The sequence below is a fragment of the Phascolarctos cinereus genome, unplaced genomic scaffold (assembly GCF_003287225.1).
Source record: "Phascolarctos cinereus isolate Bilbo 61053 unplaced genomic scaffold, phaCin_HiC Scaffold_5;HRSCAF=322, whole genome shotgun sequence".
In the NCBI taxonomy this organism is placed as follows: Eukaryota; Metazoa; Chordata; class Mammalia; order Diprotodontia; family Phascolarctidae; genus Phascolarctos; species Phascolarctos cinereus.
The window spans coordinates 370,485,875-370,505,781 of NW_027555958.1; the positions used below are offsets into that span (position 1 = coordinate 370,485,875).

Sequence of the window (19,907 nt, forward strand, 5' to 3'; positions counted from 1 at the left end):
CCTGCCACAAAAACTCATCTTTCTCTGTGACATCTTAGGTAAGTCTCTTAACCTCTTTGAGCCTCAGTTTCCTCATCCGTAAAATGAGGGTATTGAGCTAGATGGCCTCTAAGGTCCCCTCCAGCTCTAAATCTATGAACTTACAGTCCTATGACTTTTTATTGAGCATTTAATCTGTCTGATCATTCTGGAAAGTAATAAGAAGTTAAGCTAAGAAAGTGACTAACATGTCTATACCTTCTGACCCAAAGATTGCATTCTTAGTAATATTCCAAGTACCTCAAATATGTTAAGTGCTTCATATATGCCAAAATATTTATCATGGCGTTTTTTTAAGTAGCAAAGAACTGGAAACAAGGTAGATGTCTATCAATTCCAGAATGACTAGATAGATCATAGAATATGAACCTAATGGAATATTACTGTATTTAAGAAACTATAACTACAAACCATACAGAGAAGTGTGAGAAGACTCATATGAACTGACACAAAATGAAATAAGTAGAACAATAAAAAATATATACAATGACTACAAAGCAATCCAAACTGACTGATGTGGAATCATAAGAACAACAACAAAAAAAGTATAAAGACCATATCCCCCCCCAAAAAAAAGATGTGAGAAGGTACCTCCCTCCCCCTTTTACACAGTGGAGGACTATAATTATTGAACAATGCATTTAATGTTGAACTTAGTTGATATGGTAGGTTTGTTAAGTTAATTTCCCTAAACTATTTTTTTCTATTCTTTGTTGTAAAAGATGGCTCTTTGGGAGGGGAGGGCAGAAAGAGTACTATATTAGGAAATGTGGATGATGTAAAAACAAGATTAATATAATTAAAAATAAAAATTCATCTTTTTAACCAATAAAGCCACTAAAATGATTTTTTTAAGTGCAGGTCTGATCACATCATACACATACTCCCACCCACTCAATAAATTCCAGTGGCTTTCTATTGTCTCCAGGAACAACAACAAAATGCTATGTATGGCATTCAAAGAGCTTTATAACCTAGCCCCCTCCTATCTTTTCACTCTTCTTATACCTTACTCTCTAACACATACTCTTCAATCCTGTGACACTGGTCTCCTGGCTGTCCCATAAATAAGATACTCCTTCTCTCAACTATAGGCATTTTCTCTGGCTGTCCCTCATGTCTGGAATGCTCCCCAACTTGAACTACTAATTCCCTGGCTTCCTTTAAGTCCCAATTAAAATCTGACCTTCTACAGGAAGCCTTCCCCAACCCCTCTTAATTCCAGTGCCTTCCAGTTAATTATTTCTTATTTATGGAATTATTTCTTAATTCCAGTCAATTATTTTTTATTTATCCTGCTTTGTATCTATGTGTTTGTATGTTGTCTCTCCATTAGATTGTAAGCTCCTTGAGGGCAGGGACTATCTTTTGCCTCTTTTTGTATCTCCAGCATTTAGCACAGTAACAGGCACATTGTAGGTGCTTAATGAATGTTTATTGATTGATAACTAGAAAATATGGAATGTGATTTAATTGCATAAGTAATTCTCACTATAACATACCTGGCAAGTGGTTGCCTAGCCACTACTTGAAGACCTCCAAGGACGGGGCGCCTCCTCCCTCTAAAGGCAGGCCATTCCACTTTGGGACAGCTCTAACTGCTGAAGTGTTCCCTAATAGCAAGTCAAAATAGGCCTCTTTGCAGCTTCCATCCAGTGCTCCTGATTCTGTTCAATGGGGCCAAACAGAATGAATTTACCTGACAGCTCTTCAAATATTGGAAGACAAGCTCTCATGTCTTTCTGGTTCTTCTCTTGTCTAGGCTAAATATACCTAGTTCTTTTAACCTATCCTCATATGACTCAAGGCTCTTTACCATCCTCATTTCCCTTCTCTGGATATTCTTCAGCTTATCAATGTCCATATTAAATTCTAATACCTAGAACCAAACAGGATTCAGGAAGAGGACAGAGCACAGTGGGATCACTACCTACCCATTCCTGGAGGTCATGTCCTTCCTAATGCAGCCCATGATTGCATTAAAAATCACAATCATGGTTTACTTAAAGGGCAATGGAGCTATGGATAGTGAGTAAAAGAAGACTGAAGCTTTATGAATGCTGTCTTGCATACAGGAATAAATGTAAAAATTTAATAAAGGGAATGAATAATTGAAAAAGAACAGCATATATGGTGTTATTGTGGGTGTGGGGTAACAGACTGACAGGAATACACTGACAGCCATAAAACAGAAAGAAAACAAAAACTAAAGCAAGGTATTCAGCAATATTGGGTAGATACTTTTCAAAGAATTTACAAGAGGATATGAGCAACAATCCCACAAGATGGACAAGGCAGGGGTGGGTTATGACTGGTACCAGTGGAGACAGTATTTAAATGAATGAGATCACAGATCTATCAAAGCATACAAAAGTGGGGTGCTCAGTCATTCAGTCAGGCCCTCAGTAAGATGAAATGCTTAACCTACACAATGAGTAACACCATCTTGGGTCACCAGGGGAGCTTGATACCTTTCTTTACTGGAATTCTGATGTAAAAGGGCCCATTCAGAGCACAGTTGAGAATGGGTCGTATGTAGACATTCTTTGAGAACAAAGGATCTTTTGATCCTATTTCCACTCTATGTAATCTTTCTAAGTTCTTTTGAAGATATGGACTTTACTAATCCACTGTTGGTAGAGCTATGACCCTACCATTCTGGAGAACAACTTGGAACCATGCCCAAAGAGCTATAAAACTGTGGATACTCTTGGACCTGCAGCAATACCACTATTAGCTCGGTGTCCCAATGAAATCAAAGAAAAAGAAAAAGGACCCATATGTACAAAAACATTTATGACAGCTCTTTTTCTGTCCAATTCTTTGGAAATTGAGGGGATGTGCATCAATTAAGGAATGGTGAACCAGTTGTGGTATACTGAGTGTGACAGAACATTTATTGTGCTATAAGTAATGACAAGCAGAATGATTTCAGGAAAACCTGGGAAGACTTATATGAACTCAGGCAAAGTGAAGTGAGCAGAACTAGGAGAACCCTGTACCACAGTTAACAGTACTATTTTATGATGATGAACTGTGAATGACTTGGCTATTCTTTGCAATACAATGATCCAAGAGAATTCCGAAGGACTTATGATGAAAAATGCTATCCACCTCCAGAGAAAGAACTGATGGATTTTGAATGCAAACTGAAGCATACTTTTTTACTTTTTTTTTAAATTTTGGAGGGGGTGGGGGAGTCTGTGTTTTGTTTTGTTTTGTTTTTGTACTATGACTAATACTGGAAATATGTTTTGCATGACTGCACATGTATAGTCTATATCAAACTGCTTGCCTTCTCAGTGAGGGGGAGGGGTGGGAGGAAGGAAAGGAAAGAATTTACAACTCAAAAAAAAAGATTAAAATTGTTTTTACATGTAATTGAAAAAATATATAATTTTTTTAAAAAATATAAAGATAGGAGTCTTCAAGGCATTTATTTAATTCTGGCATTTCTTAAAGGATCATAGATTTAGACCCGGAAGGGACTTAAGAGGTCATCAAGTCAAACCCCTAATTTTAGAGATGAGGAAATTGAGATACAGAAAGGTTGAGTAACTTTCCTAAAGTCACAGAGCTAGTACATGTAGAAGGTGGCATTCGAACCCTGGTCTTCTTTAATCTGAGATCAGAATATTATCCAATATATAAATTTATAAAACGTTTTTGTGGGGGAGGAGGGAACCAGAGCTATGATTTCAGTGGTGAAGAAACTGCCTCTATCAATGCAAATAAGCACCAGCTCTGCCATTTATAATCTTAGAGAGGTGCCTGGTGCACCAAGAGGATTTGTGATTTGCCTATAGTCACACAGCAAGTAACAGAAGTGGGGCTTCAACCCAGCTCCCTCTGATTAGTAGACCAGCTCTCTATCTAGTACTCATGCTCCATAGCAACGAAAATCAGGGAACAGATAACTCCATTGGTTGTGACCTTCTCTCTGGAAGGAAATAAGCTTTCTTTTTTCAATCTTAAGAGCTAAGGCAATGCTGACTGTTTAAAAACCATTTACAAAAGTAACACCTTAGGACCCCTGAGAGCAATTTCTGTCTTTTCATCAAGGGTGTCTTAGATATAGACTTAATTAGATTCAATTCAATAAATATTCATTAGGCTAAGAACTGAGGAAGATAACACAGTTTAGAGAAGACATAATTCTTCCCCACACCCCAAGCCCAACGTTTCCAATCCTCTCCTCTTACAGAAGAGAAGCCTAAGGTCTGAGAGGTGAAGTCACAAGTCATACACTAGATAAAGGCAATTCTGCCACTAAGGCCCAGGTCTCCTAATGCTGGGTTTCCTAAAGCCTGGTGAAGTGCTCTTTTCACTGCACCATGCCAGCTTTTCTTGGGGTATATAGTGGAAAAGAGGGGAAAAAACCTCTGCTTCATATCTTCATATTAAAAGAAGCTCTGTAAAACCTTACAGAAGATAGACTGGAGACTTTTGAAATTCTCTGCTATCAGCCTTTGCAGCTAAGCTAGAAGCAAAGCAAAACCTGTGATTAAAACCCTGAATTGTAAGGGGATTCATTAGATAAACCCATGTCATCTCCTTTGATGCCTGTGGGATGAAGCTGGGGACATCACTCCATGTGGGAACCTGGAGCCCTAGTGCCCCACTTTTTTCCCCCTGCAAATATTTACCTTTCATTAGCAGTGGGGTTTGCAGGTCTCCCAAATGACTCTGCTTTCCAAGACTTCAGACAAGTCATCTTGTAATCAAATCCTTAGAGCCTTCATTGTGGTGAAATTTTACTACATGAGAATGTTTCTAGAAATCACATTCCCAGGGTGAACTGGGAAACACAGAACTGATGCTCAGTCTTGACTTGAAACTGAATGATGTAAAATCACAATGATGAAGCTTGGCCTCAAGGAGATGTGAGAATGCACCTTCCTCCCCACTCCCACAACCAGTTTCTTTGCAAAGGAGGAGAACTATGGATGTAGAACTCTACATATAACATCAGACTTCTTTAATGTGTTGGTTAGTTTGAATGAACTTGTTTTTTTTCTATTTTTAACTCTTTGTTAGAAGCAATTGCTCTCCGGGAAGAGGAGGAGAAATACGTCAGGAAATGTAGGTGGTATCAAAACAAAAGATATTAATAAGAATTATTTTTTTAAAAAATTAAATGCTCTGAATCTAAGAGGAAAGAAGGAGGTATCAGGCACTGTTCCTTTCTTGTATTCTTCAAGTTATGGGATCTTTTTCTGTGTTACATCTTTTGGTCAATGATTCAGGAATTTAGATGTGTTTTGGGGGTAAGGATGAATTCAGTTCAGTCCACTGCAAGAATTTCTTAAGCATCTACTATGCATAAGGCATATATTAAATACTAGAAAAAAATGAAACAATCCCTTGTCTTAAGAAGCTTATATTTTGTTAGAGGAAAATAATATGTAAACAGGTAATATAAAATCTCTATATAAAGTAAATAAAAATAATTTGGATAAAAGTAAATAAAAAGTATTTTTGGGTAGAGTGCTAACAGCTGAGAGGAAGTTTAAAAAAAAGGTTTTATATAGAAGGTACCACATGAGTTGAGTCTTAAAAAGGACTAAAGATTTTTTTTTAAACAGGAAAATATAATTTATTTACACCAGCAGCCATGGAGGATGGGGAGTACACAGCGTTTACAAAGTTAGCTACCTGTACAAGATGGATTATATATGCAAAAATAAAATTTCAAAACCACAGGACAGCAACACTGCCTCCCTCCCAATGGCCCCAGAATGCATTAATACCAGGCAGGTGGCCCCTGGGCATGCAGGGGGGAGTGATGCATGGAAGGAGAAAAACCACCAGCCACACAAAAAATCAATACAGAACCCTCACACACATACTTAGACACACGATAGGCTACAGGATAGACAATACATCTAGCTAGGAACTTGAGGAAGGATGGAAAGCATAATTCACATAGGCTGTTACTAGAGAAAGGGAAGAGAGAGGTCTGGGAAGCTCCTAGTCCAGCAGTTAAAGGGCAATAAGCCCCCCTTCCCCAAAGGGAAAGAAATTGTTCCCTAAAGATCCCAGCAGGGCCAGGCTTATCTCAGATAGGGCTACAGATTCGAAAAGGTAGAGGTGAGGATTCCAGGTATGTGCATTCCAGGTATGAGGGACACTTGAGTAAAAACTCAAAGGTGCAAGCTGGAATCTAGCGTGTAGAAAAATTCAAGTAGGCGAGGTTTTTTTCTCCTTTTTAAAAAATGTTCAATTTTTGTTTTCCATTCCAAATTCTCTCCCTCCCTCAAGCCCTCCCCCACCCAATGGGAAGTCAATAAATATGTTGCCCATTTATATATATACATACATATAGATAGATAGATAGATCATCCAAAACATTTCCATGCTAGAGAAAAAGAAGCAAGAAAAACTAAGAAAGAGGGAAAAAAATTATGCTGCACTCCACGACTCAGAGTCCATCGTTCTCTCTCTGGAAGTGGACAGTATTTTACATCATGAGACAAGCAGGCCAATTTGGCTGGAACACAGAGCATGTGCCAGGAACTAGATATATCATTTCATTTCCTCTGCTAATGTAGGTTGGTCATTTCTCTGCAACTCGAAGTCTTAGAGAGTTGTCTAAAACACTGGCCTGCCTGACTTCCTTCCTTCCTTCCTTCCTTCCTTCCTTCCTTCCTTCCTTCCTTCCTTCTTCCTTCCTTCCTTCCTTCCTTCTTTCCTCTTCCTCCTCTCCCTCTGTCCACATAGGGAATCATACCCTCATCTGTGGGGCTCTGCCCAAAGGAATATAATTTTTGACCACTGAAACCCTGCAAGATATCTTGGAGTTTATGGACTAGATTTCTTCATTTCTCTTTCCTACTTATTTATTCTGTCATTTAAAAAAAAAACATGCCTTAAACCCAGGTCACTTTGGGTCTTACTGATGGGTCCCAGTCCAATCCTCACTAGGTCATTGTTTGGGTTTTGATGGTTCAGAATGAATGTAAATAACAATTGTTTCTGTTTTGTCCAGAAACCCTGAGGGTTTTCCCCTCCCAGATTGAATTTGTATTTTGATTAGGTAAAAGAGGCCATTTTTTGCCTTATTTCTCACCTAGCCTTAATCACTGAATGGTTGTTGCTGAAGACAAACTGAGATGTGGGAAAGACCTTAGCTTAAAAGGGCCAGGGTCTCCCACTGCATCCTGGGACATCTCCAGTCATCCTGATCTATATCTGGCTACCGGACCCAGATGGCTCCGGAAGAGAGAGTGAGGCTGCTGCCTTTGCATAGCCCTTCCTCACTTAAATCCAAATCACTTACAAATCATGGCATCATCATCTTCCTGATGTTATGGTCCTCTTCAAGAACAAAAAACAAACAATAACAACAAAACACTGAGACGCTGGGTGACTTGCCCAGGGTCACGCAGCCAGAGCCAGTACTTGAACCCAGCTTTTTCAACCTCAAGGCCAACTTTCTATTATGTTATGCTAACTCTCATCATATGAAATTAGTTTGGCAAGACAGGCGAAGCCTTTGAATCTCCAGTAACTAGCATGGTGTCCGTCACATAGTGTGTCCTTAATAATGTTTATTAATTGGTTCCGCTGATTGATTAAGCCTTACTTCAGAAGATGTCTGCAGAGTTGAGCTGACGACCTGACATCAGATTTATTCTCCAGGATGGGGTACCAGAGAACCATGGGGCAACCCTATGGCAACATTCCACAGGGACATGATACCAGGCAAGGTCTGTCGACATTTCCAGGCCTAGACTATTTTTTAAAATTAATTTATTTTGATTTATCAACAATCACTTGCATAAGCTTTTGAGTTTAAAATTTTTCTACTCCTCCCTCCTCAAGATGGTGTACAATCTGATATTTAGTCCTAGACTATTTCTAATTCCCACCTGGTGGTAGGACTACTGGAATTTCTGAGTCCTGAACCTATTTGAGTGCCTTTAAATCTGGCAGAGAAAAGGGGCATCTGATGAGCCATGCCTTGATTCTGCTGAGAGGCTGGGATGTGGTTTGTGGCAGTCAGAAGGTATAGCCGCTAGTAACTTGAGTCACAGAAGAGCTCGGGTGTTGCCTGTTCCCTATGGCGACATAAGAAATGGTCCTTTCCATCTGAGGTGTTTCTCTCCTCCAAACCTATGCACCTATCCCTTCTATCAAAGGCTCTGCTGAAGCTTTTTTCCAAAGAACAATGCGTACCTGGTAGCCTAAAGGTCATCCTGCCTATTGTCTCCCATTCACCAAGAGTTAATTATGGGAACGAGGTGGAGAGATGAAGGCAGAGCAAGAATCTGCTAGCAGAACCTCCTAGTCTAAGGCCCCCCCAAAACTGCCAAAAGATCATGGTTGGTCCTGCAGCCCTGCCTGTTCTATTTATTTCTGTCTGCAACATAGCAATGGCCAAGGTACCCCTGGCTCTCTGGGAACCTGGGGGGGGAAGGAGCAGTACACCAGGTATGGCGGTTCTCTGCTCTGCCCACATGGGGAGACCCTCGCCAACCAAAACCAACAAGCAACAAGCTCGGTACAGCCCTGGGGAGGGAAGGGTTAGCAACTGAGAAAGTCAATCTGTTCTCTTAAAAATTTGGGAAGCTGGGCAAAACAGCATGATGTCTGAATGGTTCTAATTCCCTCAGGGAGCTGCTGTAACTATTAGTCACAGCCTCAGAGAAGAAATCTTGACTATAAATAAACGACAATCAACAAATGACATGATTTTCTCACCAGAACTTCCAGAACTTCTGAGTAGACACCTCCTTTATGTCAGCACACAGCTGCCCACTTAGCTTAGCTGGAGAGGCTGAACTGATCCACTTAATATACAGTTAACTAGGAGCCCCAGCCAAACAGGTATTTATTAATTGGGGGAAAAAAGTAAAATTTTTTAAAGAGACTAAAACTTTGGAGCCAGCTGATATTAAATTGGATCCACGTGGCAGGCAGAGATGGTGATCTTTGAACCTCGGTGTTGAAAATGGGATCTATGTGAGAGCAATGATTCTAGGGGCCTCCTAGAACCCCAAGAGGGTTTTCAAGGAAATGAGGAGCAAAGATGGAGTCACAAGTGTGGGCTGGCCTACCCATACAGTGAGGCATCTTGGCAGAGAAAAGGAAATTAGAGAAGTAATAGCAAGGATAGGAGAAGTGGTATAAAAACATTTGTGGCTAGGAGAATCTGAGATATTATTTGACATTAAAATGATAGGATCATAGATTTTGAGCCAGAAGATGCCTCAGAAGTCACCTAGAACAACCCCTTCATTTTACAAATTAAGAAACTGAGGCCAAGAAAGGATAAGTAACTTGCTCATGATTATCATCTACAACAGCTAGCATTTATACAGCACTTTAATGTTAGCACAATGCTTCACAAATATTTTCTCATTTTATGCTCACGACATAAAATTGGAGGTAAGTGCTATTATTCTTGACATCAAGTTGCAGGTAAATGCTATTATTATCTCCCATTTTATGGATAAGGAAACTGAGTCAGACAGAGATTAAGTGATTTGCTTGGGGACAGACAGGTGCTAAGGGCCTTCCTGACTCTGGGTCCCACACTCTAACCACTATATCATCTAAACCTAGAGGCTTAGATTAAGTATCTATGAAGTGACAAAGCTAAGATTTTAGTCCAGCTCCTCTGACTCCTAATCTACTGCCTTTTCCACTGTACCATACTTCTGCCTCATTAAATGAAAATATCTAATTAGACTCATGAAAACTGGTGTTACTACTTAGTGAATGGCATGCATGCTCATTGATGATCAATGGACTTTTTTTGACTACCATATGTAGAGACCATATTTCTTCAATGCATGGTACAAAAACTAGAATGTGGGACTTGAGGTAAAGAAGATCTGAGTTTAAATCCCCTCTCTGACTGTTATTGGCTACATGAGTAAGGACAAGTCACTTAACCATATTGAGACTCAGGCAGAAGGAGTTCCAGCCCTGATCAAAGTATTTGACAAGTCCTTCATGAACTTGACAACATAGCACCAGTTCAAGATCCCACTACAGATCCTAGATACTGGCTTGGCTTAGAAATTGAAGAGTGAGTCCTATCCAAAGCTGCAAAGCCACATGACTTACCTTGCAAGAAGATTCTTTTCCAGTAGATTTTCCCAACGTCATTCCCCCCAAGAAACACCAGGTTGGACAGAATCAGCATTGATGTGGAGGCACCAGCCAGGGTAGCATGCAGTCGATGGCGAGCTTGCGGGGACAGATGCTGGGCCTGTCCCAAAACAACCAGGGAAATATTTCTTACTAAAGGTAAAAATCGCTAAGGCCCAAGAGCACTAGATTTTCAGTGAGGAAAGCTGGGTTGAAATCCTCGCTCTGCACCGGGTATTGAATGGCTACTTGCTAGCTCTCTGATGCTGGGCAAGACTAGTAACCTCTATCAGTCTCTGTCTCGCCATTCTTTGTGGAAATAATATAATACTGCCTATACCTTATAGGGCAGTCATGAAGATGGAACAAGGTCAGGTATATAAAGTACTTAGCAAATTTTAAAGTGCTGTAAATGTCAGCTTTTTAAAAAGTATCATTATTTACTACTTGTCAATTTTTAGCAATTCACTTTAACTCCCTGGGCCTCAGTTTCTTATTTGTAACACTAGATTCCTTAGAATTCTTCTACCTCTCAATTTTATGATCCTCTATAAACAGAGCTTTTATGATCCTCTATAAACAGAACTTTCCTTTAAAAAAAAAGATTTGTAATGCTATCTTTTGCTTTTACATTGCCTAAATTCCCTATCTTTTCCTCTTCCCTGAGTCAATCCATATACCAAAGAATTTTTTTAAAGAAAAATGAGAGGAAAAAAATTATTTAAAATCAATCAACATGTTGGAAAAAAAAATCTGAAGTCATGTTATACAATGTCCCAAGTAATGGATAGAGATCTGAGCCTGGAGTCAAGAAGATCCGAGTTCAAATTGAAAGAATTCAAAATTGAATAGTAAGTCCTATCCAAAGCTACCAAGCTGCAGTGACTTACCTTGTAAGAAGATTCTGTTCCAGTGGATTTTCCCAACATCATTCCCCCAAGAAACACCAGTTGGACAGAATCAGCATTGACATGGAGGCACCAGCCTCCTGGGCAAGTCACTTAACCTATGTCTGCCTGAGTTTCCTGACTGTAAAACGGGATAATAACGGCGCCTACTTTCCAGGGTTGTTGTGAGGATTAAATGAGATTAATATTTGTAAAGCACTTAGCATAATTTCAGGTACCTAGCAGATAATTAATAAAATCATAATAATATAATCAGGTTTGTTCTCTTCTCCCTTTCCCCCAAGAACCTTCTCACTTCTGCAGAGGGGGAGGGGGAATTATCTTCTCATATCTCTTCTTTGGGGCCAACCATGTTCTTTACAATTTTGCAACATTCAGTTCCATTTGTTTGGTGATGGTAGTGCTCTTCCTTTATATTGTTGTAGTCATTGTGTATGCTGTTTTCCTGCTTCTGCTTACTTCAGCCTTCATCAGTTCTTAGAAATCTTTCCACGCTTCACTCTATTTGTCACGTTTTATAATTTCTCATAGCACAATAATATTCCATTATCTTCATGTGCCACATTTTGTTTAGTCATTCCCTAACTGATGGGCATCTAGTTGTTTACAATTCTTTGCAGACCTTTTCTCTTAATATGTGTAATCTTTTTGGAATGTCCCTACTCTCACAGCAGTCAACTGATTCAAATGGCTATTAAAATTGTACCTCCTCCAATAAGTCTTCTGGGATTAATCTGAGGAGCAGAGATAATGTCTCCAAGTTCACTACCCCAATGCTTTCCATCCTCAAAATACACTTACCCTAGCCATGTCTATTATTTAGCTTATTTTTTCCCACTTCGCCTCTAGCTTCTCCACATGTCTGTGTCTAATTCCAAACTCTAGGGAACCAAAACTGTTCTAATAAATTTTTCTCTACAGTAACTAGCATAGCCTCATGTGATCTATGTTAGATGGCTCACTGAGTGAGAATATGGTGCTAATGAAGCCAAAATCATAATTCTGATCGACTCTACTCAGCCTTGCTCCTCAGATGTGGAAGGAACATAAATCCTATAGGGAACAAATGAGAGAATATGGATCTCATTCCCACTTCCAGAAAAACAGCTCAGAGAACATGTCACATTCGCATATAAGAAATGCCATATGGAAGATTATATACAAACAGGTGCTTTGATGAATGATTTTTTTTTGTTCTGATTATAAGTAACTCAGTTTGTTGTTACATTTTATAACTGACCTTGATATAAACACATCAAGAAACTGTGGTTTTTATCAGTGTTGGATAATTTTGATGTAGAAACTCTCCACTAACATAAACTGCAACCTATGACTTAGAATGTCATTCCTATGCAATTAAATCAAGGTTTTCTGACTCCAAGCTTAGTACTCTATTCACCATGCCATGTATTTTAAATTTGCAAAGCACTGTACATGTGTTATTTCATTTAAGCACTGCAACTATAAAGCAGATACTTTATGTCACAAGACACATTTAGAACAGATTTGGAAGATCTTTGACTCCATCTAGACTAACCCCCTCATTATACAGATGAGGAAACTGAGGCCAAGAGAGTTTTTCCAAGGTCACATAGGTAGTAAATGGTGGAAATATGATTTAAATGCAAATCCTCTGACTCCAAATGCAGCATTTTCCATTGTACTATGATGTTCTTGATATTGATATACCCCTTTTAGGATGAAGAAATGAGGTCTAGAGTAGGGGAGTGACTTGCCAATGGTCATCCAATTAGTAAATATCAGAAGGGAGATCTGAACCTAGATCTTCTTGATTCTAAAGAGAGAACCTTATCTACTAAGCTAGCCTGTCTCCCACCCCCCACACTAAAGTCCTACTCCAATGCTTTATCATCAAATTAAGAACCCTGCAGCAGAGCATAAGTGGGAGCAACCCTACAAACCTGTCGAGGTATCAAGTATGGGCCCAGTGACTGGATTGTACATCTGCTATCAGAGAACTAACTTAGTAAGTTTGGAGATGCTAATCACAAAATCAGCTTTAGGAGAGAGTGGAGTTTGGGGGCCACAAGGACACGAAAAGTCATTCCAAATCTAAGAGGAGTTGCACTGGTGACTTGCATAAGCAAACTTCCCAGAACTTGAAGTCATGAAGATATCTTTACTATAATTCACTCCCTTCCCTTCCTCCTTTTACATTATTCATTGGGATTCATAAAGAAAGCCAAGCTTTTATTTCTAAGCAACAGCTGTTCTGGTCACAGGCACCACATGTGTAATCACTAAATGTAAACAGAGGCTATCAGGATGCATCTGTGACAGCATCACCCCACCTGGCCCAGCCATGCTTCAGAATTTCATGCCTAGCATAAGGAATTCATATGGCTCAGCTCCCAGATGCCTCAGGTCCTCATGCTTTCTCCAAATATGCCAGACTAATCCAGAGACCTGATGAATAAAGGGAGGGAGAGAGGAAAGCGGACAATGTAAAGACATGGTAGAACCTAGTTTTGTCTTCAAGTCTATGGTGGGCTGTTCAGATGGACAATCGTGGGCTCAAGGCTCCTCAAAGTATGGAGGTCTCTGATAACCCTTCCTTCTTTTTTTTCAGAATCAAAGACTGGATCATAGCTGGAGGGACTTTGGAAGGTCATCTAATTCAACTCTTTTTTTTTCTTTTGCTTTTTGGCTAGGCAATGAGGTTAAGTGACTTGCCAGGGTCACACTACTAATACGGGTCAAGTGTCTGAGGCCAGATTTTAACTCAGGTTCTCCTGACTCCAATGCTGGAGCTCTATCCACTGGTGTCACCTAGCTGCCCCCTCAACTCTTATTACTACCAGTAAGAAACAGAGACTCAGAAGTGAAGTTCCTTGCCCAAGGTCACACAACTAGTAAATGGCATGGCCAAGCATAGAGCCCAGGTTGTCTGCTTCCAACTCCAATGTTCTTTCATTAAATCTTCTTCATCTATACTTCAATTGTCAGTGGGTTCCTCAGTTAAAAGATCACAACCCCACATGATTAACTGTATGTAGAAAGGGTTCTCTAACAGAATTCCCCAAAGCAACATGGTATCTTCTGCCTCTATGTCTTTCCAAAGGTTGTGCCCTATACCTTCTATGACTCTGGCTCTTGGAAATCCAGTGCCCTTCAAGGCTCAACTCAAGGGATAGCTTTCAAGCTTCTCCTGGACTCACTCCTGACTCTCCAAACTTCTTTCTCCACCATTTCCCAGCAGTTTTCTTACCCTGGAAGACTCCATGTACCCCTTGCATCCCCTTCCTCTCATTGGCCAGTTCATCTCAGAACCTCCATTTTTTAAAAGTGCCCAGGGCAGCCAAGATCGTCCCAGTCATCTCCCAGGGGCTCTGCTCCTGCCTCTCTGGACTTCTTTTTCTGCCATACCCCACTCAAGTCCCTTTACCCTCTTTCAGCTCTCTCTTAAGTGTTGTCTTCCTTCATTAGAATGTAAGCTCCATGAGGGCAGGATCAGTCTTTTTTTCTGTTGTTGTTTGTATTTGTATCACCAAAGCCTAGCACAATGCCTGGCACATAGCAGGTGCTTAATTACTGCTTGTTGAACTGACTTCAGTCCAAATAAGAGAACAAGGCTCTCAGAGAAGTTTTCATTTTAGCAAATTCTCTTGTGCATCATCTGTAGCAAATGTTGACTACTCATTGGCTTCCCCTTAAAAAAAAAAATTAGTTTTCTGTGCCCTGAATCCACACCACCTGGGTGGGTGGAGGTGATTGTAAGCTATGTGAAACATCAGAGGTAACCTGCCTGAGTTTATTAGTAGCTACTATTTATGGAGTGATTTAAGATGTGCAAAGTGCTTTGCGGATGCTATCTCAGATGCTCTTTGTGAACCCCTATGAAGTAGAGGCTATTGTAATCCCCATTTTACAGATGAGGAAACTGGGCTTAAAGAGGTTAGGTGACCTGACCAGAGTCACACAGCACATGACTGAGATGGGATTTAAACTCAGGTTTTCCTGACTCCAAGTCCAGCCCTCTATCCAGTGTACCACCAAGCGCCCTCACTTACAGAGGAAAGGAGTCAAAATGGAAAATTCCCACACAGATATTTGAGAAGGGATTATATTTCATAGGACCATAGAATCATAGATCATTAACTTGCAGAGAACTCAGAGGCATTTAATCCAATCTCCTCATTTTAGAGATGAGGATACTGAGGCACAAAAAATTCCCCAAAGTCACAGCTAGTATGTATCTGCAGTGGGACCAAGAGTTCCTTAAGAATACAGAGAAGAGGGGCAGCTAGGTGGCACAGTGGATAGAGCACCGGCCCTGGAGTCAGGAGGACCTGAGTTCAAATTCAGCCTCAGACACATAACACTTATTATCTGTGTGACCTTGGGCAAGTCACTTAACCCCATTACCTAGCCAAAGAAAAAAAGAAAGAAAGAAAAAAGAATACAGAGAAGAAACAGGAAACTGGGGGAAATTTTCTCTGGTAAAGGCCTCACTTCTCAAATATATAGAGAACTGAGTCAAATTCGTAGAAATTAAAGCCATTCTCCAGTTGATAAATGGTCAAAGGAGGGTAGTTTTCAGGGGTTATTAACACTTACATGAAAATAATGCTCTAAATCATTACTAATTAGAGAAATACAAAACTAAAACAACTCTGAGATACCACCTCACACCTATCAGATTAACTAACATGATGGAAAATGACAAATGCTGGAGGGGATCTGGAAAAATTGGGACACTGATGCACTGTTGGTAGAGTTGTGAACTACTCCAACCATTCTGGAGAACAATCTGTAACTATGCCCAAAGGACTATAAAACTGTACATACTTATTGGCTTAGCAATACCACTATTGGCTCTGTATCCCAAAGAGATCAAAGAAAAGGGAAAAAAACCCTATTTTTACAAAAATATTTATAGTAGCTCTTTTTTTTTGTAGTGGCAAAGAATTAGAAATGGAGATGATGCCCATCAATTGGGAAATGGATGAACAAGCTGTGACATATGATTGTGATGGAATACTACTGTGCTATAAAAAATGATGAGCCAGATGATTTCAGAAAAACCTGGGGAGGCTTATATGAACTCATGCAAAGTGAAGTGAGCAGAACCAGGAGAACACTGTACACAGTAATGACAATATTGTAATGATGAACAACTGTGAAAGGCTTAGCTGCTTTGATCAAGGTAATGACCCAAGCCAATTCCAAAGGGCCCATAATGAAAAATGCTATCCACCTCCAGAGAGAGAACTGATGAACTCTGAATGCAGAGTGAAGCATACTTTAAAAAAAAACTTTCTTTATTTTTATTGTTTTATTTTGTTTTATTTTCTTTTGAAACATGGCTAATATGAAAATATGTTTTGCATGACTTCACATGTATAATCTACATCAAATTGCTTGTCTTCTCAAGGAGGGGGAAGGAGTATGAATGAGGGAGAGAATCTGGGAACTCAAATTCTAAAAAAATTATTGTTAAAAGATTACATGTAATTGGGGGATATTTAACAAAAAAAGTAACAAATATATACAAGTAGGAAAATCTGTGAACCTTCAGGTAAAATGAATTATAGAGAAGCACACATGATTAACTCCTGCTAATGTCCTCCATGGATGCCTCACAGTGGCATGAAAATAACCCTAGATTCTTGAAGATTTTGCTGGTGAAACATAGGTCATAAGTCTGTCAGGTACTGCCAATCTGGAAAGCCTTCAAGTATGTCCCTAGAGAGGAGCTGTCTGGCTCTCATGTGAGAACTAACTTAACTGAGTCCATGGAGGCTCATGACTAAAAAGGTGGCCAAGGGATTATGACTTTTTTAAACTAAACAAATCAACCCATGAAGATGATCTTGTAAAGCAGAGCTCCTTAGACTGAAGTCCAAGAATCTCTTTTAAAAACACGTTTTGATAACTATGTTTCAATATACTTGCTTTTGTTGGTTATCCTTGAATTTTATTTAAAAACACTGCCCTGAGAATGGAGGGGTCCATGGGCTTGTCAAAACTGCCAAAAGGGTCTAGGACACAAAAAACAGTTAAGAAACCCCGGCTCAAGGCAACAAGTAACAGAAAACGTCCTTGAAGAAGTGTGCATTTCTTGAAGGGTTACATTTCATTCCATTTCTTGAGGACTGAAGAATGTCTGCTGAGTATACAAAGGAAGGCTACTTTTAGAGGAATTAAAATTCAACACCCAACTGGGCTGGGTGTGATGTTGCCATGGTTTGAAAAAGGATGATGAAAAGAAATGGACGGAAATGTTGATATTTGTGTAACTTGTACATGTTCATTTGTTTCACTCTTTGTGACCTCGTTTGGGGGTTTTCTTGGCAGAGATATTAGAGTGGTTGCCATTTCCTTCTCCAGCTTATTTTACAGATTGGGAAACTGAGGCCAACAGTGTTAAATGACTTGCCCAGGATTTCATAGCTAGCAAGTGTCTGAGGCCAATTTGAACTTGTCTTGACTTCAGGTCTGGCACTCTATCCGTTGTGCCATCGAGCTGCCCTAAAAGGCAAGGCAAGGTCTGAGATTGCAGTGAACTACTAGGTTTGTTGTTGTTGTTCAGTCATGTCCAATTGATCTCATTTGGGGTTTTCTTGGCAGAAATACTGGAGTGGTTTGCCATTTCCTTCTACAGCCCATTTTACAGATGAGGAAACTGAGACAAACAGGGTTAAGTGACTTGCTCAGGGTCACACAGCTAGTAAGTGTCTGAGGCCAGATTTGAATTTAGGAAGATTAGTCTTCCTGATTCCAAGTCCAGTGCTCTATCTGTTGCACCACCTAGCTGCTCCTGTACATCTAGCCTTTAAAAATGAGGAGGTTCCAATCTATCAGTCTGCTTTCTACAGTAGTAGCAGCAATACCTCTGGGCATCGTGGAGTAGCTCAGCAGAAACTGTCTGGACTAGAGAGTGGCAAAGAATGAATTGTCCAAGGTGCCATTGTATTTTCCAGGACAGAGTGTGCAAGGAACTTCTTGGAGATTTCCAGTCAGAGAGGAACCATTTATGGAGGAAACTCTAAGAGACATCTTAATAGCTTTCATCCTATATTTGATCACAAGATCATAAATTTAGAGCTGGAAGGGACCCTAGATGTCATCTAATCCAATCCCTTCATTTTAAAAGTGAGGAAACTGAGGTCCAGAGAGGTGACCTGCCCAAAGTCACACTGGTAGCAAGTGACAGAGATGGGATTCAAATCAGGTTTGGAATGACAACCAAGGTTCTGTGGTTTTGAATCCTGTTGTCACATTCTCTGAATACATTACAGACAAAGGGTACATCTCCTTTCAAGAATTTCAGAGGTAAATGCATGATGCTTTCTTTATCAATGTCAATAAAGCAGTGTAGAAACATGGAAAGGAATCTGGGTCGGAAACAAGAAAACCCGGATTCAAATCTCAGCTCTGCCACTTACTATCCATGTGATCTTAGACAAATCATATAATGTCTCTGGATGTCAGTTTCCTGCTCTGTAAAAAGACTGGATTGGACTAGGATGACCTCTAAGGTCACTTGATATCTTGTAAACATGGCAATATGGCTTAAAGCCTGCAAACATCCTCCTTTTATATGGGGAAAAAGAGTTCAGTTTGTAAGAGACAATCAAAACCACTTACAATATCCTCTAATCTATGAAACTGAAAGAGCATTCACAATGATTGTTTTGGTGCTGAAATGATGAACTGCTAGCCAATTTTTACCAGTAGAAACTGAGTATGCTGATTTAAAAGAAAAAAAAAGAAGAAAGAATAAGAGAGCCGAAGCCAAAAAGCTTGTAAGGAGTGAACAAGACTTAAAATAGAAACCAAGATACATGTAGCCAACTCTCAGTTATGCATTCTAATGCAGGACAAAGGATGTCGTGATAAATGAAATAGGAACTCCAAAGACCTCATTTTAACCAAGAGTTTCATCTGCCTCCTGACAAAACTATACTTGCTAACAAGGAGCAAAATCCAGATTTTAGAACTCTATCTTTCCACTAATAAAAAAAACACCAGAAGAATCAGGAAGGAGTCAGTTACAAGAAAGCTCTGGTCACACTGGCAGAAGTACTATGGTCAAAGCCATAACTCAGCAGAGTAAACAGGGCTTTGCTCTAGGCTATCAAATTTAGAAGGCATTGATAGAGCACTTTCAGTCCTTCAGTAACACAGAAACAAAAGAGCTTAACTAATTAGCAAGAATCATTGATTAAAATAGAAAAATCGATGAGATAGTAGGCTGATGTGAGCTCCTCCCCTGCTCTGCTCCCAAATGAGGAAGGCTTGCATCAATGTCCTATGATCTTTGTCTCATCTACTCCCTTGGGGTTATCCTCTCCCTCCCCCTACACTGATGACAGAAGCATGAACTGCTTGTCCTAGCTGAAGCTTATGGAGCTTGCTTTAGGCACAAAAATATCCTTATTTAAGTTATAACTAAAGTCACATACAGCTGTCCCTGACTCTACTAGATAGCTACATTCCAAAAAAACTTGTGTGTACACTGAAATTTTGTAACAAGAATCCTATTTTCTTATCAACTCATTTAGTTATGATAAAAATTGTTTTCAGAACAGATGTTTTGCATAAGACACAGGGTAGCTTTTAATATTTTAGCCTGCAGTTTCTTAACCTCCTTTCTCTTCAATTGGGCTAGTAGTTAATATAAACACTTAAGTGCACCAAGAGAACTAGTTATGTGTATGTGTGTGTGTGTGTGTGTGTGTGTATGTGTGTGTGTATATATAGTGTATATATATATATATATATACACACACACACACACACACTACATGTAATATAATATTAGGCAGTTGGGGGGTAAGTGACTTTCCAGGGTCACACAGCTAGTAGGCGTCAAGTGTTTGGTCTGAGGTTGGATTT

The 19,907-nt window shown here is 39.7% G+C and overlaps 1 protein-coding gene across 1 annotated transcript in view; it reads right to left on the reverse strand.

Annotated features, from left to right (window-relative positions):
• HHAT (hedgehog acyltransferase) overlaps positions 1-19,907 on the reverse strand; it is a 475,631-nt gene that overhangs the window by 104,157 nt on the left and 351,567 nt on the right. Inside the window, exon 11 of the mRNA XM_021007864.2 lies at positions 10,114-10,258. Coding sequence (XP_020863523.1) covers positions 10,114-10,258 — 145 coding nt within the window. The remainder of the gene's footprint in view (positions 1-10,113; positions 10,259-19,907) is intronic.